General features: G+C 41.7%; 1 protein-coding gene and 1 long non-coding RNA gene across 4 annotated transcripts in view; one reads left to right on the top strand and one right to left on the bottom strand.

The window, feature by feature from the left end:
* Positions 1-27129, bottom strand: part of LOC310838414 — a 47684-nt gene that overhangs the window by 16150 nt on the left and 4405 nt on the right. The window lies entirely within an intron of this gene.
* Positions 1030-27129, top strand: part of EVPL (envoplakin) — a 48689-nt gene continuing 22589 nt past the window's right edge. Inside the window, exons 1-8 of one of the 3 annotated variants that reach the window (XM_083725586.1) lie at positions 1030-1800; positions 3222-3333; positions 10104-10181; positions 13645-13815; positions 22627-22729; positions 23208-23362; positions 24684-24807; positions 26415-26540. In XM_083725586.1, the coding sequence (XP_083581712.1) occupies positions 10141-10181; positions 13645-13815; positions 22627-22729; positions 23208-23362; positions 24684-24807; positions 26415-26540 (720 nt within the window). In that variant the 5' untranslated portion in view covers positions 1030-1800; positions 3222-3333; positions 10104-10140. Of the gene's footprint in view, positions 1801-3221; positions 3334-6808; positions 6907-10103; positions 10182-13644; positions 13816-22626; positions 22730-23207; positions 23363-24683; positions 24808-26414; positions 26541-27129 lie in introns of those variants that run through there. The other 2 variants (XM_083725587.1, XM_083725585.1) reach the window with 2 other exon arrangements.

Genomic DNA, 27129 nt, shown 5'->3' with positions numbered 1-27129 from the left:
TAGAAATAGACTGACAACCAGTGTGGCTCTTTTGACCTTATGACACTTGCCTTATTCTCCACCAGTATTCAAACAACTGTGGGTTGTTTATAATGGTTATTGCCAGAGCAGAACGACTGCTGGTGCTGTCAGTCTTCCTCTGCTCCCCACCCCACATCTGCTCTGGGGGTTCCTCAAACCTTCGAAGCATATTTTTTAAAGGGGTGGAAGTTGCTTCTCTCATGCAATGACCTTTTTGAATTCAACCCTTCATTCTGGGATAACTGAAGTCTCCATTCAAAGACGTTGATATAATGAAATCTGGATGTTACCAAAGCCTGGAGAGGCTCGCTGTCTTGGAGGGAGTTTCATGTGACACTTGACCAGTCTCAGTTGGTGGAAGGTGCTACTTGCCATGGAAGCCATTTGGACTTCCTGTGATAAACCTGAATCAATCATTGCCCCCAGAAATGCAATGTTGAGCCTTCGGGGCCAGATTAATTCTATTCTGGCTGAACACTGCTGTCCAGGTCAGACAAACCAGCTCTGAACCATCAAATTGAGCTTCAGATTCTCACTGGCCTCAGACTTCCATTTAGTATTTTGGCAGCTTTACCTGGATTAGATTAAATTAGTAGTAGAGTTAGATGTTATCAGCATACTGAAAGCACAGCACTCCGAATCCCTGGTTGACTTCACTCAGCAGTTTTGTGAATCTTCTGATAGTTAACTAGTGTAGGGAAACAAGATAGAGCACTATGAAATGCCATATCACAAAAGCCAAGGGGTCTTCCAGGTAGGAACAGGATCTTCTAGAAGTGGTGCCTCATTTCTGCAAAGCCTATCCAGGAGATCAGTGGTATCAAAAGCTGCTGAGGTACAGGAGAAACAACAGGGTGACATTCCTTCTGCCAGTCTCCCAGCAGAAGTCATCCATGAGAGTGACCAAGGGACGAGAAGGAAGCCTGGAATAGATCCAAATAATCCACCTCTCCCAAGAGAGCCTGGACTTGTACAGCTTCCAAATGTTCAAACACCTTGCCCGAGAAGGGTGTGGGATCATCGGCCATGTTGGCTGAGGCTGATGGGAGTTGGGAGTCCATCAACACGTCAAGGACACCATGTTGTTGGCCCCTGGCCTAGAATCTGTTGGAGATGCTTTAGCTCTGGGGTTTTGGTTTTGCACTGAGCAGGGGTTGGGCTTGATGGCTAGCTAGGCCCACTCCACTGATTCCACAAAGTAAGATAAAAATGGGTACTGAGAGCCAGTGTGGTGTAGTGGTTAAGAGCAGTAGACTCGTAATCTGGGAAACCAGGTTCGCGTCTCCGCGAAGTTGTGGGCTAGTCACAACTTCTCTCAAGTCTCAGCCCCACTCACCTCACAGAGTATTTGTTGTGGGGGAGGAAGGGAAAGGAGGTTGTTAGCTGCTCTGAGACTCCTTCGGGTAGTGATAAAGCAGGATATCAAATCCAAACTCCTCCTCTTCTACTACTTCCCCCCCCCCAAAAAAATATTCCTTCTCCTTTGGACTTACTAAGATGACTGTGGATAATAGCAAAGAAAAGGCAAATGAGCAGACATTAATAGGCAGATAAGCAGGCAAGTGCTTTACTACTGAGCCACAGCCACTCCTCACATATTTCTGATGCTGTTCAGTTACCTTCATGTGCCAGGCTGATACAGATTATAAAGAAAATCAGTGAAAGTTCAATACTGCTGTTCTCTGCCACTCCCACGCCTGTACTTTGAGGAAGTAGAGCCAGCGCTGGCGATTGCTGCTTAAGATCGGAGATCTAATGTGTACAAAGGTTGGGGTGTTGGTAAGTATTAACATCATCTTCATGCTTTCTTGGTAACATTCGCCTCTTGCGTATTCCTTTCTATCCCCATGTCTCCCAAGTGTTTGCCTCACTTAAAGGAATTCTGGCCAAGTTAGGGAGAGGGACACCCATTTCCATCACTACCTTCGTGTGCAAGTCTTTGGTCTGGGTATTCATGGGAGGCATGGTGGACTTTCAGAGTGCTCTCTGCCCATCCCTGTCTAGGTTTCAGGCCCATGTGTTCTTTTCCTCTTTGCAATGCCGAACAAAAGCATAGGGGTGAGGTACAGTGGAACTGGTTTGAATTTTCCTTTCCCAGGCCCTCCCTTGCCATTTCAAGCTCTCGTGAACTTAACAAACAATGCACACTGCAAATGGGACACCCAGCGGAAAGTCTGAGAAAGCCTCTGGCCTCCTTGATTTTGTTATGAGATGTTATGACTTTATGAGTTTACAAGCTTTACCACAGTCACACATGGATTCCTAGCTTGGGAAGACACAAGAATCCTTATATAAGGAATATCAATGTCTTTGTATTTGGAGGGATAGTTTTTTCTATCCTAGTGTTCAGGAGAGGATGAAATCTTCCCCACATCTAATGTCCTTGGCTAGTCTTATTTAATATATAGATCTACTCATGAGCCATCAGGGCTTGTTACTAAACTGATTTCCGAGTCTCAAGACACCTCTCATATTATGCACTCTGGTTAACTCTCAGCTTTCTGCTTTTGTGACACATGGAGGAGCAGAATTTGCATGCTGTGGTGTCTTAGGAGCAGGGAATGTAGTTACGGAGCATAGCATTCAGATTCCTGATTATTGTTTTCTGGCATTTCTTGACTTTCCTTCTTTTTAAAAGGACTTTTGAACTCTTGATATGTTTGCAATGCCTAGCAAAAGCAGGATAAATTATGCAAATTAGTACAGTGGTACCTCGGGTTAAGAACTTAATTCGTTCTGGAGGTCTGTTCTTAACCTGAAACTGTTCTTAACCCGAGGTACCACTTTAGCTAATGGGGCCTCCTGCTACCGCTGCACCGCCGCTGCACAATTTCTGTTTTCATCCTGAAGCAAAGTTCTTAACCCGAGGTACTATTTCTGGGTTAACGGAGTCTGTAACCTGAAGCGTATGTAACCTGAAGCGTATGTAACCTGAGGTACCACTGTAAACATTTCAAAACAAAGTATGCAACAACAGCAAAACGACAGGGACTGTGCATAATTTGTGTAGTTTAATCATGTTGCCGAAATTAGTTGCTTGCTGCAATGTTCAGATTCCCTGAGAGCAGATTAAAAAATATATAGCAAAGACTACATATGGCCCTAACTATAATCTGATTCATGTGTTACGTCTCTTAGGGATAAAGAATCCCATCTCCATGGAAGAAGTTACATGTTATATTTGCCATGTGCTCTTTCAGGGTGTCAAATCCATGAATGTTCCATGTTATTTCTGGTTTGGGAGTGAGAACTCTTCAATACTTCTGGTTTAGTGGTTAAAACACAGATCCCAGACATCAAGGAAGCTCCCAGGTCAGCAGTCTTTCTCAACCCGATGTCTTCAGTATGCTTTCTTATTGATGTATTTAAAGCATTTTCCACACCCATAGATTTTATTAAAGTTTGAAAAAAAGATATGAAAGTTAGTATCAAATACCCAGTATATTTTTAGAATATCAAAGGTAAAAGAAGCTAATCTAAATAAAAACACAAACAGGGAGAAAGGGAAAGAGAGAGAAATGACAATGAGAGTGAGAAGAAAACTTCTGATTCTTTGTCTGTCAGCAAAAGTAGAAAAATTATTCAAAATATCCACTCAAAGATATAAGGCATTTCTGACATGCTTTTCATTACAATGTAATTCCGAGGCAGGGCTCAATTAAAAAACCACCACAATACATAATAAAACACAATAAAAACATCAAACCCATATGCAATGATAAAAACAATAACCATAAAAATTGGGGGAAAGTAAATGGCAGCTTTGGAGCCCAACAGAATAACATTTTCGGCTGAAGGTATGTGTAAATCAAGGGAACACTCCCAAGACTACCCCAAACTCACCGTCAAATCACATGTCTATGGCCACAGCATGAACCACAAAAATCATACATCCACTGTTTTGTTCAGAATATTTTTTTTTCTTGTTTCCCTCCTCTAAAAACTAGGTGCGTCTCATGGTCAGGTGTGTCTTGTGGAGAGGGCACCAGGATGGGGAAGGCTGTTCTGGAGACTTCCATACAATTCTGTATACATGGAATTTGTTCAAATCAACAACTTATTTCTTTCTCTGCTTCTGCAGAACTGAAATGGAGCTCTTTTGTCTGTTCTTTGGATATGCAGACAAAGGAAGATTTAAAACTTGAACAGCAGGTTCTAATTCTGCTACTTAAATTTCATCCGACAAATCTGTTTGGATATAGCTTTCCTCTTCTCCCCGTTGCAAACATTATTCTTAATGCAAAGTGTCTCTCTGTGCTATTTTCTCTCTCTCCTGAGAGGCATAAGACAGCAGCACTCATTCTTAAAATATTCATGTTGAAAATCAGCACAAGTAAAAATGCATCCTGAGTTTCTGGTGGTGGGGTATGTGGCAGAGAGGATATGGTCTAGTGCAGCAGTCTTCAGTGCTTTCAGATTCGGACTCACCTTTAACTCAAACATGCAATTGGGGACTCTATTAATTTTGTTTATCATATATTCTTATGGTGGTAGTGCTAAGATGTAACCCACCTTAGATCAGGCAAGTGACCTGGTAGTGGCTGTTTTATTCACTTTTATATGCGTTGTGTGTTTTGGTTGATGTTTCACTGGCTTTAAGTTGCTTTTGTTTTAATACTATAAAGCAGGAAATAGGCTGTACTTAGAGATTTTTGAAATATTAAGTGGTATATAAATGCTTTTTAAGGGATGCAGGTGGCGCTGTGGTGTAAACCACTGAGCCTTGGGCTTGCTGACCAGAAGGTTGGCGGTTTGAATCCCCGCGACGGGGTGAGCTCCCATTGTTCGGTCCCAGCTCCTGCCAACCTAGCAGTTTGAAAGCACATCATAATGCAAGTTGATAAACAGGTATCACTCGGGTGGGAAGGTAAACGGCATTTCCGTGCACTGCTCTGGTTTCGCCAGAAGCGGCTTAGTCATGCTGGCCACATGCCCCGGAAAAACTGTCTGCAGACAAACGTCAGCTCCCTCAGCCAGTAAAGTGAGATGAGCGCTGCAACCCCAGAGTCGTTTGTGACTGGACTTAACTGACAGGGGTCCTTTACCATTACCTTTTTAAAATGCTTTTAAATATATAAATAAAATATTGGTGGATTTTCATGAAAACTTTCCAAACCATTTCTAACTGGTGGCAAGAAAAGTGGCAAGATTGGAAATCTCAAAAACTGAGTGAAACCAAAATTGCCAGACATGCCTACGTCTACAGATAGGCTGGCCATTGGCCACCCAGCTTGAAACTGAGTCAGCATTCAGGAATGGGAGTTATGTCCTAACCATTTGGTCACTGCATACACATTTCCAAACCCCCGCCCCTCCAATGTCTTGCAAAGTATTTTGTGCAGTACGGAAGACCGTAGTGATCCAAGAGCAGTGAGTCAAGGATTTCTAGCTCTCAAAATTCATGAGTTAAAAACCACGACTACAGCAGTAAAGATGAAGTATAATTTAATATGGCATGGAGCAACTGTAGAAACGGTGCTGGAATATTTGCTGCTTGAAGAAAAAAAAAGAATTTAACAAAGCATCAATTAAAATAAGTCAGAATGCTGAAGTCCAGCAAGTTGAGACAGAGCTGAAAAAGTGGTTATGTTATCAGTCCTTAGCCCCATTTGCGTATCATTGTAAAGTAAGACATGTTTTCTTCAAGCTGAAAATATTTACAGCCACAGCTGGAATGCATCATAACTGGTCATCCTGTTTTGCATGACTTGTCCAATAACGACTCTCACTCTGTGTTGCCCTTTAAACATTAAAAATATTACGTAAATAACTTCTCCCTTCTCTGGATATTTTGGAGGGCAATTCAGGATAAAGGCTGTTAGGTGAAAATGCCAAAGTACATTCTTCTCATTTATTTGACATACAACAACTCGTGTGTGTGTTACATTTTCTCCATTGTCATATTCATCCAGGCCTGAAAGAGAAGCCCAAGTAAAACCTTTGCCTCAGTAATGAGTGTTGTGAAAGTATTCTCACCCACTGTATAATTTGTTTACAGGTGTACATTGTAGTGTAGTGACAATCCAGAGTCTTTGCATGCCCCTCACATAAGCATATGCAAGAGAGCGGTGGTGGAGGTTAGTCTAACTCTGTAAAGCTTCTGCCAGTCTTCCAAACAGTGTCTTATTCAGATACTGTGGCTTAGCTGTGTGCGATCTCTTTGAGCACAGCCTAGCCTCCATCTCTCCTCTCTGCGTGTAATAAAGCCTGCTGCAGGCCTGCATTGAGATCCCTGCCACTGAGCTGTATGCAGCCCTGTTAATATTGGAGTTACCTCACCAATACCTGTGTGAAGCCTGAATTCCGTAAGGAATTCAACAGGCAGGAGAGAGATCTCTCCTGATGTTGCGGCTTTACAAAAAGGGATTCTGCTCCTGAGTTGGAATGGGAATAGGAATAGGAATTGAAAAGAGACGTGGAGACCTCCATCTTTGTGTTGTAGCAAATGCCAGTGCTTCCTTCCATGTCTTTGGCTGGCTTGATAACCTGCTGTGGCTCCAAAGGCGGGTGTGGTGTTGATTAGTTGATGTTTTGCCCCTAGGAATAAGCTGTGTGCCACCTGGTTCAGCAGGAGGTGAGATTATGCCTATGACTTTGAACACAGGCAAGAAGGCTTAGCTTCTGAGGCACTGAGACTGAGGAATAACTTGTAGAGCACATCTAATATTCTTTTTCTGCTTCCACAAACATCTGTGCCTTTGCTTTGTTTTTTTTAGGCAGGGCAAATCTTTGAAAAGGGAGGGTCTGCCTAGAGTTAGTGAGGCATTAAAGCAAGAATGGCAACCCATAAGGCAAATGCACAATGCGATGGAGCCAGAAAGATGCTATCTTCCTTAATACAGTGGAACCTCTGGTTATGTACCGTCCTCCTTGCGAACACTTCAGGTAACAAGCTCCGCTAACCCGAAAATAGGTCTCCTGGAAGCGAACTTTGCCCTGAGATGTGAGCAGAGGTTGTGTACCAGAGGCACATGCGCAGCAGGAGGCCCCATTAGAAAAAGTATGCCTCAGGTTAAGAATGGTTTCAGCTTAAGAACGGACCTCCAAAACGAATTAAGTTCGTAACCGGAGGTACCACTGTATAGTACATTTTTGTATATTACTTTCAAGAATATATGCAGGCAAACACCTGCCAGACAACAGAAAGATCTCTCCCATTCCTTTGGTCCATGTTCAGTAAGGGCTCATCCTCAAGAAAGTTGAGGAGCAAAGATGGAGTCCTATTGGAGTTTGTAAGCTACCCAACTGTTGAAAATTTGGAGTTTGGGGGTCAATTATTCTCTATGGAGAGGGAACGGGTCTTTCTGAATGTTTGAGTCTTATTAGAGTTTTATTCCTTTGTACTATTATTTACCGTATTTTTCACCCCATAGGGCGCACCGGCCCATAAGGCGCACCTAGTTTTTTTGGGGGGAAATAAAGAAAAAAAATATTATTTCCCCCCCAAGGCGCGAGGCTGGGGCGGGGGAAGCCCGAGCTTCCCCCAACCCCAACCCCAGCCCCCAGAACAGGCTACTCTCCGCAAGCTGTGGGAGCCCTCCCGCGGCTTGCGCAGAGCTACCCGAAGCCCCAGCGCGACTGCTGAGCGTGCCAGGGCTTCAGGATAAGAGGCAGCGCTGCGCAAGCCGGGGGAGCTCTCACGCGGCTTGCGCAGAGCTACCCGAAGCCCCGGTGCGACTGCTCAGCGCGCCGGGACTTTGGGATAAAAGGCAGCACTGCGCAAGCCGGGGGAGCCCGGGGGGGACTCTCGCGGGCTCCCACGGCTTGCGGATAGCTTCCTGAAGCCTGGAGAGGGAGAGGGGTCAGTGCACACAGACCCCTCTCGCTCTCCAGGCTTCAGCGAAAGCCTGCATTCGCCCCATAGGACGCACACACATTTCCCCTTCATTTTTGGAGGGGAAAAAGTGCGTCCTATAGGGCGAAAAATATGGGATTTCCTACAAGTTCCTGTCTTTTATTCCATTTACTTTGCTAAGTTTGAAGTTGAAGGGACATGACCTTAGTTAAAGATGACTAATTGGTTTCCTGAATCATTTACCTTACCTTTGGAGGAAGATGTCATTGTCTATGCAGAACCCAATTCTTTCTTGTAGGAGGTGATAATTAATCTTTGCTGGCAACACAGGATTAATGTGCTGGTCTTTACAGTAAGTACTGGGAAGTCAGAATATTTACTCATACCTCCCAGGTCACGTTTGAAGTAAGGATTAAGTACCAGGGTAAGGATAGTTCATAAATGGGATCTCCTTTTATATCAAGTTATGCCAACTGCTCTGATGTCATGATCTACAGGAATTAACCATGTAAAAAGTCCAGATTGTCACATATTGTTACAGCATGGAAAAGCTCCCATTCCCAGACTCTCTAATAGCCTAAGTTGTTAGATGCTTTCATACCCCATTAAGAATGTGTTTAAATCTCTTCCATTGAAAGAAATCCATTTAAATTTGGATGAATTGTGCCTATTATACTCAGAGCATTCCTATTGGCTCACTCCCAGTACTTTGTATAGTATCTTCACACACACACACAAACACACACACAAACTTCTCAGCTGTAAGTCTTTTCTTTCTTTTGACAACCAGACTGAAAGGCATGTTTGATCACATACTAAAGAGCTCGGCCAATAAAATAAACATTAGGTGCCCCTGTGACTCTGGTCATACATTGCTGGTTGCTATATGCATTCAAAATAACACAGAAAAGCCTGTTTGAGAAAGGAATCATGGAATAAATAAGAAGTACGGTATTATTTTTGTGTGTGTGCACTGCCTGACATAAGGAAGAACAAAGCAGTTAAGAGAGTGTCAATATTTATGGAAATACCAAAGCTAAGGAGGGGACCTCCTAACACAGCTTTGTAATGCTGTAGAAAGAATAGACCAATTCTGAAAAAGTGTTGCATCACAAATAAACCAACCAAACAAAAAAAATAGTTGAATCCAACCATTCAGAGTAGGCCTACTGAAATAAACCTTGCTGAGAATTTTAGTGAGAGAATATTGTTGTGGGAGAATATTATTGTGTTCATGTCTTGTGTTTAAGGATCTTCCAATTTTGGTTTTCATTTCTCATTTTTCCATTCTTGAATTCAGTTCTCCACATTTTGCAGCCATTTGAACTAAGCACACACACACACACACACACACACACACACACACACCATGAATATTCACCAGCATTTTAGCTTAAATTTCTCCTAATAAATAATTTTTATGTGCAACTTTTCCTAATGTACACATTTTTGCAAGCAACCTTTCCTAATATAAATAATGTCTAAGTTATTTTTTACAAATGTATTCATTTTTATGCACACTTTCCCCTAATATCTGATTTTGTGAACATTGCTTGGTTGGAGAGCTGCATTGCAAAATTTACAGAAGTGCAAATTTTGAAACAAGGTAGATTCAGCTTTAAATGGCTACTGAATTGAATTTATCCTCCCTCCCTACTTGTGGGTTTTCCACAGGCATCTGGTTGGCCACTGTGGTAACAGAACACAGTATTAAATAGGCCTTTAACCTGATCCAGCAGAGCATTTATACTTTTACTATAGCACTCTTTGCCTGCCTACCATCCATACCCATGTCCTTGCCCGCACCTTGTCTCTATTTACATGATGATATTTGAAGCTGAAAACATTTATCTTTGCTATATTGCATTTTAGCTCATGATAGCAAGAGTTCACAGGGAAGTGGGTGGCGCTGTGGGTTAAACCACAGAGCCTAGGACTTGCTGATCAGAAGGTTGGTGGTTCAAATCCCCACAACGGGGTGAGCTCTCGTTGCTCAGTCCCTGCTCCTGCCAACCTAGCAGTTCAAAAGCACGTCAAAGTGCAAGTAGATAAGTAGGTACCGCTCTGACGGGAAGGTAAACGGCGTTTCCGTGTGCTGCTCTGGTTCGCCAGAAGCGGTTTAGTCATGCTGGCCACATGACCCAATAAAGCGAGATGAGCGCCGCAACCCCAGAGTTGGCCACGACTGGACCTAATGGTCAGGGGTCCCTTTACCTTTACCTTTACTAGCCAGAGTTCACCCATAGCATTGATGTCTGAACATCTTCTCTCATGATCTTCATTTCAGAACTTTCCCACAGCCATTGGACCTACCAGCTTCTGTGATGTCCTGTCCAGATGTACAAAGCATCCTGGGCAGTAGCAGGTAAGGGCACACAATAATGCTTGATGGCAAGTCTTCGTATTTGTGTGAAGGAACATCTGAACTATTTTTGCAAACTATTGCAGTACCACTGGGGTTCTTGGCGGCTAGCTAGAATGACATTCAAAGGTACTCTGCTGCTGATGCCATCACCACTTCAGGCAGGTTCAGTCTCTACCTGAAGTTTTGCTGGCATACTTTCTTGTGATCCTGATGCTTCCACATCATGCCATGCCTGCCAGCCATCAAAAGACTTCTCCACTGTCCTATCCCAGCTACAAACATTTCTTGATCTTTGCCTGAGAGAAATAAAAACAAGCAATGAGCCACCAAGAATTCTGGAATTCTTTCACCCTTCTCTCTGTACCTTTCACTGTTGTACTCAGTGGATGCCCTAGAGGGTTTATTTGTAGCACCCCGAGACTTATTTTAGCTCAGGTCCTGCCAAACCAGTACTGTTTACAACGGTTTCTGCCCAGTGTGCATAGAAAGTTACTGACATTGCAGCTGAGCCAGTTCAACTAGTTGTCCTGACTCTGTCTTCAGAATACCTGCCTTGCCTTTGAAAATAACCTTTAAAGGGTGCTATGTGGTGGGGACTTTCTGAGTCCCAGAATGCACTGGAATGAAAGGAATGAATGGGTCATTTATTAGTTATCATGTTGCTTCTTGTGTGCTTTTTGCAGAAGCATCTGTTAGACTTCCAGTGAAAAGAGGCTGAATGAATTGTTAGGGTCAAGCTCATTCACCTACTGTTGCGTATCTATTTCATTTTCATTTTATATTCTGGCTCTCAGGAATATGTTATTGCATGACAGCAAGCACTAATTAAGCCATCATGCAATGACAATATGAAAGTGCATAATTCAAACTTTGAAAGCAACTGATAACATTAGACTAGTCGGTGCATTAAGGCAACAACCACAATATAATCAGAATGAAAACAACAGCACAAATTTGAGTAGGCCAGTTAAAATTGCTCTGAAAAATCAAGGGCGGGGGGAACCATGGATATGTTACACAACACATGACACAATCAAGTCTGGCTTTGATCTTACTCTACCCTACGCCATATTGATATGAGAATTGGAATGATTATGCTATAAACCTCAAGGGGTGCTGCATATAATTTCACTCCCTCATGCCACCAAACACTCTGTCCTTATATTATCAGACCCAGATGATAAAGAGAAGAGTGAGGACAGAGGGCATGATGACACAGAACTTCGTTCCCTTTCTTTCTCAATGAGTTTCCAGCACATTGAAGTTTTAGAAAACCCAAACCATGCCACTACTATCTTAGACTGAACCCCTTACTCTTTGAGGCTGTGCTAATGTGAAAGGTTTTAAACCCATGCCTGAGACACTGAGCACAAATGGCTTTTGAGCGTCTCTCCTTGCTTAAAGCAATTTGTGCCTGACTAATAATACAAGGAAGGGCCCAAAACAGTCCAGCACCATCTCCCTCCTGGATTATTTCCAAGCACATGAAAACAGTCACTAAAGAAGTGCTGAATGCATCAGGGCGGTCCTCTTTCACAGCTAGAAGTCAGCAGGATGCTCTAAGCAATAAAAGGTTTTTGTTTTAAAATTTTTAATTTGGCGCTTAGATCAAAGCCAGCACACTAGTGCTACTTCAGCCTATTCTCAGCCCTCTAGTCTTGAGCCAGAAAATGGTTTCTTGCAACTTCACAAAGAAATCATTGCTCTTCAATGAAAGCCACACCTTCGTGTGTGTTTTGGTTTTTGGCAAGCAGGGCACCTTTCAACTCAGATGCTTGGCATGTTTTGAATTCATGATCTGAGATGAGTTGCAATTTTCCTGCACGCCCACATCAGCCATATCACAGGAATATTTGACGGCCAAAGCTGAAAAGGTGCTTAAAAAAATACTTCTTGTGCCAATCTTGGCTGGACATGATCCAGCTGGAAGGAGGAAACAAATAACCACAGGGGGTTTGCTCACATACCTTGCAGAGAGGAACCTGAGGTAAGCTCTAACATGGAGCTACTTCACCCTTCAGTATATACAACATTGTATGTAAAGTGCCAACAAACGTTTATTTCGGTGCAACTATGCGGGGGGGGGGGGGAGGAAGTTGAGTGCCGATCAAGAGATTTACGGCAAAAGCAACATGGCGGTGTAGTGATTGTTCTTGTTATCTATGGGAAAGGACTGGGAAGTGTAATTGAATATTTATTTCATTCATTCATTCCTTCTTAAATGTGTATCCTGCCCTTCCTCACAAAGAAGCCCAGGGTGGCAAAGTACAGGTGACAAAGCAATAAAAACATATTAAAAACAATTCCAATACAGATGTGGACTGGTAAGGATCTCAATTTAAAAGGCATTTTGAAAGAGGAAGGTTTTCAGTAGACATCCAAAAGACAACAGACACGCCACCTTTCTAATATTGAAGGGGGATTCGAAAAGTAGGTGGCAAAACCCTAAAGACCCAGTTCCTTCACTGCCTATTGACATCATGGCACCCTTTCGGCACCTGCTAAAAGCATTTTTATTTGGCAAACCCATCAAGACATGTAGAAGTCGACATGTATTTTACATCTGGTTTTACCTTAACTGTTGATGTTAATCATATGTTGAATTTTTATTATGTTTAATTTTGCCTTTTGTTGACAATTTTAATGTTTGTTGGTTTTGTTGAAGGTTTTGAGTCATGGTTGGCCAAGTTTTATTCAGAGTAGACCCACTGAAATGAATAGACCAAACCTTTAATTTAACTGGGTCTGCCCTGATTAAATCTTAGTGGAATACCACTCTTTATTTACAGGCAAGTGGGGCATATGTTTTGTTGAATAATGAATGATTTAAATAAATAATTTCCCACAATAACCCGGTAAAGTAGGCCAGGCTGAGAGACAGTGACTTGTCCAGGATCACCCAACAAGTTCCATGGGCGGGTGGAGGGGATTTGAACTTAACCTGGTGCAAATGGAAATCATTTTTCTTTAGGAATTAATTGGGAAATTTTCCTTTTGTCGAAAGGAATCAGTGGTAGATCTAAATAGCGAGGGTGCAGCATGGATTGGACAGCAGCCACACAGATGGACTGCCTGATCCTGTGTGCTAGCAATGAGCAAAGCTACTTTTGATGTAGTAACTACAGGCACACATGTTATTTCCCAGATGTAGATTGTATTTGGGGTAGGGAATTGCAGTGTACGAAATGTCTGTCAGAAATGGTGTGAATAGAACTGGGTCTGCCTCTGCTTGTACAGAAGCACATTCTTCAGAGTACCAGGGTGGGGTCTCCCACTCCTTCCCTCTGGGCTTTTTTTTTTTACTTATTCAGTCCTAAACTGGTTTTTCTAGTCCTTTTTTTTTTTTTAAGGCAAGTTTCCATCTCGGCTCTTAATCACCTGCAGCTCAGGGAGGAGCCACCCAGGTTCTGCTTTTAACAATCTGCAGACTTTCTCATCCTCTCCTGTCATACCATCTCCACAGACAACCTCAGGCAGAGGCAGCTGCTGGAACACACCCACCCCTTTCTTCAACAGCCTTCCAGACAGCGAGAGAGAGGGGAGCTTCAGCCACCGCCGAGATGTTCAAAGGGGTGGGCAAAGGCTCGCCAAGCAGAAGCTCCCCGAGCAAAGGGTCCCCGATCAAGCAGCCCAAGTAAGTAGTTTAAAAGTGTGGTTTTTGCAGAAGTGGGGAGAGTGCCATGGACGCCAGGAGGCCACCTCTGAACTGGCAAGGTGTCTTACAAGTAAAGGGGGGGGGATGAACATTGTTTGCCTAAGGGAAGGTCCAAAAGAATAAGTGGCCTGTGGGCAGCTGCCTGTATCCATTCACCTGGTTGGAAGTAAACACTGAACTCTGAGGTACTTTTCTTTTGAGCAGACACACCAAGTGTTCTGCTGCAAAAGCTATACTGGCTTCTCTTCTCCACAGTAGGCTTCCTCCTCCTCAGCCTGGCAAGTGCTTCTGAATATCTGTGTACAAGTGAGAAGGTGAAAATCCCTATTTATTGAGACTAGTTACGAAAAATATGGCTTGGCTTGGGAGCATACCTAAAAACTCAACATCTGGTGGTATTCCCAGCACAAGTGACCCACAGTCTTTTGAGACATCTCTGTCTCCTATTGTGACAATTGGGAATTGTCTCAATAGGAGACTGAGATGTCTCAAAGTGTCTGAAAGTGCCACAATACTTTTTGTTGCTCTAGCTCTGTTTCCCTGCTTGATCTTTTTCTTCCTGTAGTGGGATGGAAATTGTGGTGCTCTCTTGCATCCCACTGCCATTGGGATTCTTAAAAGACAAAGTAGCCTTCAAAGGGGCATAGTTGCCATTGCTCCGTGGTGGCCAAGCGTAGGAGGCTGACAGCTAAACATTTTCCATTGGCTGCCAGATTTCCCTTCTCCCTCTTGGAAGGGTGTGATTCCTCTTGCAGGTATAATGCATACAAGGCACCGTTCAAGGCAGTGAAACACCTAACTGGCCAAAGCAGGAGAGCCCAATAAGTCAAGTTAGCAGAGGGTAGAATAATATTGGAGAAGGAGAAGTTCATACACCCCAATTATCCTTGCTTGTTAAGGGCAGTGCTTTTTTTTCAGGTGGTTCCCAAGGGTGCACAATTCATTCACCTCTAGAGGTTGTTGTTAAAAAATTACCCTGGTTAAAGGTAATCTGTTTTCTTGTCCAAGTCCATGGCTAATCACCTCCTCTATTTTGATAAATTTTTACCTTTTGCAGATGCCTTTTTTGAATGTTTATGTGAGTTGCTAGAACAGTAATTCTTTAGGGTTCAGAGTGGGGAAGGGATACATCTTTTCTATCAGGGCAACCTGTGGTAAATGCCTGTGCAACAGACATTAAGGTATGCAGGCTGCCATTTTGCACCCACTGCAAGATGGTCCATTCCCTCCTATTTCACTTTCTACTCCAATGTGGTGCCCTCCAGATGTTATGGCTTCATGCAATTCCCTTTCCTTCAGAGGCAGATGGAGTCCTTAGGCTCCATGCAAAGCTACCTTAACTTAAGAACAATCTTCTCTGTCAGCTGCTTACTCTCTTCTCCTTATATGCCCAACTGGGATTTTGTTGTTGAGCAGCTGCTGCCATTTGAAAGGTTTGCACACGCTGCAGGTTAGTAGCACGAGTGTGATGATTTTTCACACTCTTAGGGACTATGTGCTTTTTTAGTTTGTGTTCCTCCTGATTGGATTGCGCACATGGTGTAGGCCAGAGAATGGTCTGAGGGCACATAATGTTGTCACACTGTTAAAGCAAAGTGGGCCTCAGACTGATCTGCTAACTCTCTGTCTTGGCTTTCCAAAAGAGAATATACATGAAAGAAATCTGAAACCATCATAGTATTTCTGTGCATCCCACAATCAAGCTGCACTAAGAGTGTTTGAGGTATCATAATGCAATAATTCAGATTATGCATAGTTTGCCTTATGGAGAGCTTCAGCCACATGGCTAGCAGTGGGGGGTGCCTGAATGTTTGGAGGAGTCCTGTGAATAGCTGCAGTAGGGAATAAATACACCTCATTGATAGAAGGCCATGGGAAGCTGCCTGATAATGAGTCAAACCGTTGTTCCATCTATTCCAATAGTGTCTGCTACAACTGGCAGTAGCTCTTCAGAGTCTTCTTCATCTCCTGGAACTTGGTCATTTCTTACAAAATGGAAATGCCAGAGATTGAACCCGGAACATTCTGCGTGCAAAACTAGGGATGTAAGGAGGCAGCAATTTCCATCCCATCCTCAGTTATCACAGTCAGCATCATTCCCATTCCACTACGGTTCGGCTTCATATATTTTCTATGCCCAAAACATAGGCAATGAATTAAACAGTCAATTTCTGTACATTTCAATGGAAGGGAATCATTACAAAAAAAAATATATGCAGAGAATAATGTAACCATTAACGTAACATTTGCAGACTTAGGGGGGGGGACCAATGATGAGGAATGTTGCTTGCATTCATTTGTGTGATTTCTGATCCTAACCATTGATGAACATTCACAATGAGAGAATTTCCAATCCTGCTTATCTTTCTGACGAAATTTTGCATCCCTATGCAAAACCCATGGTCCGCTGTTGAATTATCTAACCACTCCTCAAAAGAAGCCATGGAAATATTATCAGTTTGCATTATTTATAGATCTCATGATCAGTATTTCTGAATATGGTGCTTTTACCCTAGTAGGCGTCACTCATACTTATTCTAGCAGTTGAGGCACAGACCCATGGTGTTCCACTGAGTTGTGATGTGACCCTTTAAAGACAAATGCTGTCCCTTGAAAAAATCTATATACTCCAGGTTTGATTCTATTTGAACTGATAGGGAGACAGATATTGCTGATGGCTAGAGTTTTCCTATCAACTCAGTGCACACTGGAATCATTGTTCATTCATTTGTAAAGTCTTAATTTTCTCCATATTGCTAAGAATACAATAAAATCTTCTTGGCTTTGGTTTTGTCATCAGCTTGACTTTTAAAATTAGCTTTGGTTGCCCAAAGCAAAAAATAAACAGCCAAGACAGGTTGATGTTTTAGATGGCTGGTGTTCGATAGGAATCCAAAACGAAAGGATTATCTGGTTCAAAAAGTCAAGGCAGTATGTCCAAGATCTGTCTAATGCTTAGTGACTTCCAAATGCCTCATAAATATTAACTCAATTAAGCCTGCCCTTATTTTTCCCTATTTGACAAGCTATTCATGATGATATTCAGTGTCAGTCATATTCTTGAGTATGACTTAATAGGACATCACCCATAGCTGAGACAAGTTGAATCACTGTGCCCTGTCATGGCTCCTAGCTGCTTGATCTTTTCACCTAAGAATAAGGAAGAAATGAATGCTGTCATTTATAGGAACTGAGGCTTCTAATAACCTTCCAGCTCCTGGCACAATCGCTACAACATTCAGTTTGTGGAGCTTGTATTTTATTAATGTCACCAAGCCTGTATTCACATCCGTAGCCCATGCAACCTTTCTGCCTAATAACCTTTTGGTGCATTGCAAATTTGCACCGTCACCTGAATGCAAAAGTGATTGCATTGGTAGCTAGCATGGAAGAGCTTGTTTGTGATTCTTAAAGCTGTTGTGAGTTGGAGTTGAGAATAAACACATGAACAATTATTGTGCAGGTGACCTGTTGTGGGCTGGGGTGTGATGCTGGCAGATTATGGCTATTGTTGTTTCCAGTGGTTTGACATCACCCCTGGAGGCATACTCCATTGTCTCTCAAGACAGTTGTATGCCAACATTTATTGTGGCATGGAAAGGTGAAGACACACATACAAATTCTAATGAGGTGTCATCATTTCTGAAAACAGTTGACAGCTTTTTTTGGTACAGATTAAACTTGAATGAGTTAGAGCAAGAAAGTTAGGAGGCTCATGGGTGTGCAGAAGTTGTTAGTAAGTTGTATTGCTTTAGAAGCTAATTGATTTTTATTTTTAAAGGGAGAATTTCTAGGTTCATTTCTGAGCCAATCCAGTGAAGACAGCATCAGGGCTGCTTGCACATTTCTAGACTTGAAAGCCCTAAATGTATGGTCATGGAAAAAACCACTTGGTTCACTTATTATTACAGAGGAATATATATATATGGATGGCATGGTCTAACAGAATATGTTCAACCCAACCATTTTTTTTTCCTGGGGAGAGTATCAGAATAACAAAATATTTCAGGTCAAGGAATCTAGGTGAAATATACACGTAGTTCTTAAACTCAGTTCTTAACTCAGAAAATGAAATTGATGTTCTTTTGAAAAATCGAGTAGTTCCAGGTGTCAGCTAGCTCCTCTTTCATTGGATGTCACCAGTGTGGCAAGCCATTCCGCACTCTGAAGTCCCTTCCACTAGGGACTTCAGAGTACATTTTATCTTTTTATTTTAATAGCCGCCTTATGTTTTCCTGTTGGGGGGAAAAAGGACAGTAGAGAAACTATTAATAAAGCAGAATGACAAGCCCAGAATTAGGCATAGAAAACAACATAGTATAAATGGATGTCATCTAGGCCTTGAATTTTGGTCTGTATCAGAGAGTATTTATGAAGCTTCTTTACCTTTATAAAAGAGTATAACATACTTAATTTTAAAAATCCTGCTCAGAATCAGAATGTTAATTGAGAGAGAGGGTGCACAGGTAGCATTTGGTTAACTAAAAATACCATATTTTTCTGTGTATAAGACAACCACTATTTTTTTGAACCCTAAATTAAGAAATCAGTATTTTTTGGTTGCCAACGTTGTTGAGCTTTTCTGGGGCAATCTTGGAGTTGTTGATCACCCTGCCAAAAACCGTGTATAAGACGACCCCCCCCCCATTCTTTACTCAAAAAATTAAGGGGGGGGACCATTGTCTTTCATACACAGAAAAATACGGCAAGTAAGAAAAGCCAATATACTTCCTAGATTAAACACAAAAAGCTGTGGGGTGGTAGTTTAAAAAATGCAGGTAACTGCTGACCTATCCTGGATGATCACCAAGCACGCTTAATAAAGCCAATTAGAGAGAATCATCAGTGAATTACCATCAAGCCAGTTACACAGAGGCAAGCACAGAATATGTATTTGTTCTGGAGAAAGTTGTTACCAGACTTAGGATTTAATAATCACTTTGCGCTCATGCCTCTTAAGAGGTCAAGGCAATGAACACGATTAAAAGGTTCACTTTGAAGGAAAACCTTTGATATAAGTTTGGTGATGGTTAAATTTGCTACATGGGTTTTGCTAAGGCTGTGAATCTAGGAAGGTAGATGGTTGTTGGGATAACTTTAGTATGTGTGGGAACATCTTTTGTGGTGTACTCTCACATGCAGAGGGCAGCATGAAGTTTGAGCAGCCCCCCCCTACCCACAGCAGGGTGACTTTCATGAACCTCCCCTAGCATGAGCCTGGGTCAAGACTGCCATGTTAAATCTCCCACAATGCCCCAGAGCATTTGACATAGCATTGCTGGATGACATTTTCTGGGGCACTGTGGGAAATGTTGGGCAGGAAGCCCAAAACAGGAGGCAGAGTCAAAAACAGTGCGCCGTGAAAGGATGCTAGATGCTATCGCCAGTCCTGAGAATTTCTAAACAAGCATCACATGGCAAAATGCAAATAGACAACAAGGAAGTGTTCTATGAGCCACAAGCATCTCGTTCCAGCTGATCTTTGGTTCTTGGGTTAGTTTGTTTTATCCGAAACCAAAACACCTTGAGTTTCAATACTTTGTGGTTTCTTGCCATACATATCATACCATAAATTGCAAAGTATGAGCAAAGCTGCCTGATACATTGAGTTTCCCTTGACTAGGCCTGTTGGCCAAGGTGCAGAAAGAGAACTCAGAAAAGCAAATACCTTTCTAGGGCTGTCTCAACATGTCAGGGAGGCCGCATGGGTAATGACTAATATTCCTTCTCGTTTGGCAGCAAGCAACAGTTGAAGTTCTGGGTGGTGTCCAAGTGTTTGCCGTCAACGGCTCCTCCTCATTCCAGGGATGGGGAGCCAGTGGGGCGTCAGCAAGAGGCAAGCGACTTGTGCAATTGACATGAGAAAGGTTAAACCAGTTTCTGCAAAAAACTGGTAGGACTAGTGATCTCTGAGGAAAATGGGAGCTTGGTTGTGTGTGTGCCCTCTCTCACCAAACATTACCACCCACCTTCTTTGACAGTGACAGAGAATAAAGTTTTGCACAGGAACAATTGGTTGCATACAGCTGTGTGGGCGGAACAACTTCTGCTCCTGTAACAAAATGTCTCCTCCCTCTCCTCTCCACACACCCCACATCTGCTCTAGGGGTTTTCACAACCCTCCGCAGCAGATCTGGAGGCAGAGCAAAGAGGAGGAGAGGGAGTGGGAGTTCTGTTGGGCTCATGGAAGTCATTGGATGTGCTCAGTGACTTAGCTTAGATTTAATCTGATATATATTGCTGTTTTGAGTGCTAAGAAAATGTGACATTCCTGAAACAGAAAAGCCCCCTTGAAAGGATCTAGATCTATCTATCTATCTATCTATCTATCTATCTATCTCTCTCTCTCTCTCTCTCTCTCTCTCTCTCTCTCTCTATCTCTCTCTCTATCTCTATCTCTATCTCTATCTATCTCTCTATATCTCTCTATATCTATCTATCTATCTATCTATCTATCTATCTATCTATCTATCTATCTATCTCTATCTATCTATCTATCTATCTATCTATCTATCTATCTATCTATCTATCATCTATCTATCTATCATCTATCTATCTATCTATCTATCTATCTATCTATCTATCTATCTATATCTATCTTATCTATCTATCTATCTATCTATTTATCTATCATCTATCTATCATCTATCTATCTATCTATCTATCTATCTATCTATCTATCTATCTAATCTATCCATATAATAATTAAATATTTCTATAGCAGCCCATCAATAAAAATTCCCTGTGCATCCTACAAACAAGATTATTATTACAGCATGTAATAGTTTTTAAAATCCCACAAAAAAACAACACCTCACTTTCTTTACAGTAACTGTTTGCAATAATACCACAAACAGTTTACAGCCTACACTAAATTACACTAGGCCACAATTGTCCAAGCTTAATTTAAAAGGAAAATTACTAAGGTGGAACAGAGAGAGAGAGAGAGAGTAATAATCCACCATAAGAAGTAAGGATGACTCAACACGCATAATCACTTTTTTGCTCCATTCCACTTCACTAATTTATTCTAGCCTTTGTTGCTGCTCTAGAAAAGCCGGATTAACAGATCAGAGAGCCTAAATTGAAACTAAACTTGGAAGGCCACTCAACATTTTAACTGAAATGGTACAGAGCCCTTCATGGACTTCTCCAAGGCATCTAAATTTTAGCACTCTAATTTCTTCTTTCGCCATTGATTTATGCTAGCAGTAATGAAAGGGTGTGCCTGAAGACAGGGTTTGTGAAAACTGAATACTTCTGATGGTACATACCTGTGTCATTTTTCTGCAACAAAGGACAACTGTTTCTCAGACATTCATTACATCAGCTCATTTTTATTGCTACGACTTCCTGCATGCACACACTTATTTTCTGTTGATTAGTCTGAAATAAGCCAGTTTATTTTGATTTTGGCTTACAATTCCACAGTACAGGAGACAAAAAAAAACATGTGTTTAAATGCATATACATGTGTCACAGAGCCTTGACCAATTGCTAGCTTCCGGATGAATTAATGCAATCTTTAGCTTCAGATATTTCTTTTCAAAGTTTATGCTACCGTTTTTAATCTGTGCATGCTAAAGACATAGCATTGTGTGTTAGAAGGGATGGAGGAGAATTTTACCTTTTTATGCAATAGTATTTATTGTTCAAAAGCTGTCGTGTAATGATATTTTTATCTTGTAACATTTGAATGATAGGTATATAGTATATTTGTGAATAATGATTTCCATTCAAAATGTGAATACAAAGCTTTGGTAACCAAAAAGTATGTTTAGTAGGTTCTTTAAAAAACACATATAGGACGATAGGTGCTTCTGATAGATAACAAGTATCTCTTCTCAGAGACAAATAGTTTTATTTTCCATTAGAATGACTCCCTATAATATAGTCTGCAATGTCATTCACTGCAGTTTTTATACTTTACTCATTACTGAGGGGAGAAAGAAATCAACTATTGCTCTTTTCAACATATAACGTAACACACCCTAGGTGGTTCTCAAGAAGTCACTAGGAAGTCATCACTGGGTCAAACAAACATTGTGTCTGGATTGTCAGGCTGTTGACAATCCACAGTATTAATTTGTGGGTATAGGAGTGTATGAAGAAGGCAATTTCTTAGTCTGGGCTGGTGGAGAATTGTGGAGACAGATTGTTGGTCAGAACTGGAAAGACTTGTGAAGAAGAAACAGTTGACTGAAGTTGCATGACATTCGCAACTTTGGACTTTGGATGTGCGATGACTTTGAAAGCTGAAAACCCTCTCTAGGCTCAGAGAAAGACGCCTTCTTCTAGCAACTGTGTATAATATGTATATAGTGTGTTTTGTGTTTACCAAGGGAAACAACCTCTGCTACATTTTGTCTGCTATGAGAAGCTTAATCGCTTTGCTGAACTTCTGACTATGTGCAGTCACCCAGAAGATTACTGGGCACAAACACTCCAAAATGCATCTCATTTCCACATTACGTCAGCAATAAAGTTAGGCACTCTTTCTCAACAGCAGACTTGGATCTGTTTCATTCCTATTGGCCTGGGAGGGTCTCCTTGTGAGCTGGAGGTGCAGCGGGGCTTTGTTGAGGCTGCTCAGCTGATACACAGAGAAGCCACTAGGACTCCCCATTTACGTGCATTTCATTTATGGGGGGGGGGGGTGTCCAGAATGTAAGTGGAGAGTCACCTGTATCTGGCAATTACATAATGATTAATCGGGCCATGACTCAAATGAAAACTTTGAGCAAACTACTGTAATTTGTATGCACCTGTTTTCTCTGTTCTTGTCCTCAGATCCTCAAGCACAAATGACTTGGCTGTGCTCATCTCTCGCATGCAAAAAAATGCTGACCAGGTGGAAAAGGACATCCTTGAAACACAAAACAAACTTAAGCAGGTAAATTTGGGAGGTTGATATGAGACCCACACTATGTGCTAGAGATGAAGGGGTATTGGAGAAAGCCCTGAGTAGAGCATTAAAACCCTGAACTTTCAGCTGCATATGTATAAGCACATCCAATGTCTAGGTGGTGTACAAGAGCTTTAATACATCGTTTTGTCTCCAACCCAATGCCTTCGGGAAGTATCATCTGTTGTCGTTCCCTCAGCATGCTAAGTCTATCCTTCATAAATTTGTCTCACCTGTTTTTTTCAATCCTCTAAGCTAGAGGCTACCAGTGTATATTTTGGCAGTGATTTCTATAAATTAATGATAATGCACTGCGTAACGAAAAACACTTTCCTCAAGTTTGTGAAAATACCGAGAGCTGCCTGTTTGTACTCAAGAGTAAGATTTGGCTTCATGATTCACAGCCACTTCCTACCATCTCCGATGGATAATGGCATTTATGCACCAACACTTTTTTTGATTACAGGACAGCAGTTACCGCCAACAGAACAAGCCTTTTGAGTTCCAGCAGGAGAATGCCAAAAACCTGAAAGAGGCCGAGGTGCTACTGAAGGACCTCTTCCTAGATGTGGACAAAGTCAAACGTCTGAAGCACCCTCAGGCCTTGGAAATTGAAAAAGAGTGAGTTTGTAATGCTTCTATTTGTTTGAAACCCTTCTGAACTAAATTTAAATAATAATAATAATAATAATAATAATAATAATAATAATAATAATAATATTTTTATATATATATACCCCACCCTCCCCTGCCAGAGCCGGGCTCAGGGCGGCTAACACCAGTAAAATTACAATAAAAACATAATGGGAGGACCAATTTAAAATATGGGTCAAAATACAATTTAAAATGCAGCCTCATTTTAATAGTAGCTCACAGATCAAAACCTTAAGGGGAGGGAAACATAGGGGTCAGACTGAGTCCAAACCAAAGGCCAGGCGGAACGGCTCTGTCTTGCAGGCCCTGCGGAAAGATGTCAAGTCCCGCAGGGCCCTAGTCTCTTGTGACAGAGCGTTCCAACAAGTCAGGGCCAGTACTGAAAAGGCCCTGGCCCTAGTTGCATGGTGACTAGGGATGAGGCACAAATTAGATTCAGTTTGCATTTTAAGGTGAATCTTCCAAATCTGCACCTTCCAAAACAATGTACAGACTGAAATTCAACCATGCCCGGATAGCTCAGTTGGCAACAGCATGGTGCTGATAATCCCAAGGTTGCAGGTTTCATACCCATTTGGGACACCTGTATATTCCTGTATTGCAGGGGGTTGGAAAAGATGATCCTCAGGCTCCCTTCCAACTTTACAATTCTATTATTCAAAATTTGCACTTCTCTGAATTTTGCAGTGTGGTTCCCCAACCCAAGATATGTGTACAAAAATGCATGTACTAAGGTAAAGTTGCTCAGAAATGCATAAAGCAGCAGAGAAATTAATTAGGGTAAATGTAAATATATGGGGAAATACGCTTTAGAAAGATATATGTACAGTGGTACCTCAGTCTAAGTACTTAATTCGTTCCGGAGGTCCGTTCTTAACCTGAAACTGTTCTTAACCTGGAGCACCACTTTAGCTAATGGGGCCTCCTGCTGCTACTGCGCCACTTGAGCACGATTTCTGTTCTCATCCTGAAGCAAAGTTCTTAACCCGAGGTACTATTTCTGGATTAGCGGAGTCTATAACCTGAAGCGTATGTAACCCGAGGTATCACTGTATATTAGGCAAATGTGTATACAAAAATGTGTATATTAGGAGGCGTCTACACTAAAATGGAAGTCTGATAAACTTAAATTGACAGATTCTCCCATCCTTAATGATAACCCATGTGGCTGACTGACATCAATAGGTGATAAACTCCAGACCAAACCTTTCATTGTGGTCCTGGTCAAATCTTCCTTAGGTTGGGAGACCTAATTTCTAACAGAGAAACTTCCTTCTTTCTTGCAAAGCATCAAGCAGCTACACGGCCGAGTGACACACCAATGTGCCGAATATCGAGATCTGTATGAAAAGTTCACACTTCCTGAAGCTGGTTCCAAAGTGGACTGGGGAAAAATTCTAGAACAAAAGCAGGTAAAGGTTGCTAACTGGATACACTGGTATTTGATTTGAGCAAGCAGATTTGCTAATAAAGGTGAACATTAATTCCACTAAGGAAAACAAAAGGCATGATTCAAGAAGTTGTAGTTATGTTCATGAGGATTTTATTTTTATTTATTAAATGTCTATACCGCCTTTCATCCAAAGATTCATGGGGCAGTTAACTATATAAAAACACAAAAATACATAACATAGTAACAAACAATAACCTCCCCTGGCTCAATCATTGATAGCAGATGAGACCATCTTCAGATATGGCCCAGTATACAACTTGATGGGAATTCAACCTGGTCATCATAGTAGCTATGGTTTGGATCTCAACCTTAGGCCCTCTTGTCACTGCCATCATTGAAGGAACTATAGCAGAAGGGGGTTTGTTTGGATTGTTAAATGCAGTTTCTTTGCAGTAAACCTGAGAAAGTTTTTTTAATGTTGCAAATATCTTAAAGCAACCCGGAAGATGCAGCTGCTTTAATAGTGCCTTTGAAATAAATGCCCCAGGCTTGTAGTCAAGATGAACTGGCAGCTGTTTTGCTACTGAACATACCCTTTGCCACAGACCTGCTTTCAACTACTGGCACTAGACATGAGGTTTTAGAATGGAGGGTTGCCTTGTCATCACTGTAGCTTTTTGGTGTCCAGCTGGGCAGGGCATAAATAATAATACTTTGTTGATAATGTTGTTGTTGATTATTATGATGATCTACCAGCGGATGAAACAGGGTTCCTTAGTGCACAACCGACTTCTTCCTCCCCTGACTCAGGGGGAGTCAAATTCCCTGTTTGGATGATGATCCAGTCTACGCTTCCCTCCACATCTCCTATTTACTCTATGGGCCCCTAATAAAGTCTGTGAGGAAGACAACACACACACACACTTCTCTTCTCTGGTGTCCTAGCTATGGGCAGAGTAATGGCTGGAGGCATTTGCATTGCAGAGCTAGAATATATTTTGGCTGCTGCCAGCCACACTGTTGTCTTGGATGTAAGCCTACTCAGCTGTTTCTTCTCTGCATGAACCTTAACTCTCCTCCTGCCCTGCTTCCTTGTAAAATCAACAGCTAAGGCTGTGTACACACTATACCTTTAAACACATTCAAAGCATGTTTCTCCCATAAAGGAATTCTATGCACTGTATTTTACCCCTCAGAGTTACAATTCCCAGTATGCCTTAACAAACTACCAGAATTCTATGAGGGGGGAAATGTGCTTTAAATGTGTTTTAAAGGTATATTGTGTACACAGCCTAAGGTCCTCCTGAATCAAAGGATTCTCCTCTGTCTGAAAAGCTTCATGGCAGAAAAAAGTTTATTGGGGGGGGGCAGTTTTACCAATAATGGTTTTGTGCTGGTAAAACCACCAGGCCTTTTGAACCTGTCCTGAGAACCTCTGCCTCCCCTCTTCTGTTTTCTCCTGCTCTGTTGTTCTGGTGCTCAGTAACCTCCAACATCACAAGGTAATGGGGTCCTTATTGCTGGCAGCTACCATGAGGAACAGATCTTGGCGTAGGAGGTTAGAGGAATGGACTGGTCTTTCTCAGTTGGGTAACCCTTAAAGTGCTCTTACTGGCTTTGTTGCAGAAAGAAATTGATGCAGGGAAATATGGACCTACTATGCCAGAGCTGGAGAAACAGGTAGCAGAACACAACATCCTTCAGAAGGAAATTGAAGCATATGGACTCCAGATCAAGAACCTTCATAGTCCGGTAAAATTGCATATTTCATCTACCTTTCCAACTCTGTTGATAGACCCCATTGTGTGCCCCCAGAATGTGTTCCCTCAACCATGCAGTACAGATTCCGAGGTTGTATAGAGTATTGCAGATATTACTATTGTGCAGCTGGAAGCAACTGGGTGCATAAAAACTGACTCCTTTTGAAATGAAACATTGTCCAGACCCATTAGATATTATTCAAAACTTTACTTGCAGAACTTTCTTCAAAACAGAACAAAAACATCAGTGATACATCCAAGTAATTCCATACAATATATTGCGCTGTCCAGCACAGGCTCAGCATCTTATAAATAAAAGATCTATAAAATCTCAACAGTTAAAAACTTGAGAAAATAATGAAGTTTTGAGCTGATGCTGAAAAGATAACACATGAAAGATGCTTAAATAAACATAGCTTTGGTTCTTCAAAAAATTATGGTATTTGTTTTTGTTTTTAAGGTATTTTACTGTTTTATTATGCAAACCACATTTTTATTTTTATATGAAAGCCAGTCAATAAATGCTTCATTGATTAATTAAGTAATTAACACTGTAGGTGTCAAATGGACTTCTGGGGGGA

The sequence above is a fragment of the Podarcis gaigeae genome (assembly GCF_964106915.1).
Source record: "Podarcis gaigeae genome assembly, chromosome: 2".
NCBI classification, from domain to species: Eukaryota; Metazoa; Chordata; class Lepidosauria; order Squamata; family Lacertidae; genus Podarcis; species Podarcis gaigeae.
Note: the sequence above shows the minus strand (reverse complement) of the source record. Positions and strands in the feature narration are given on the sequence as shown.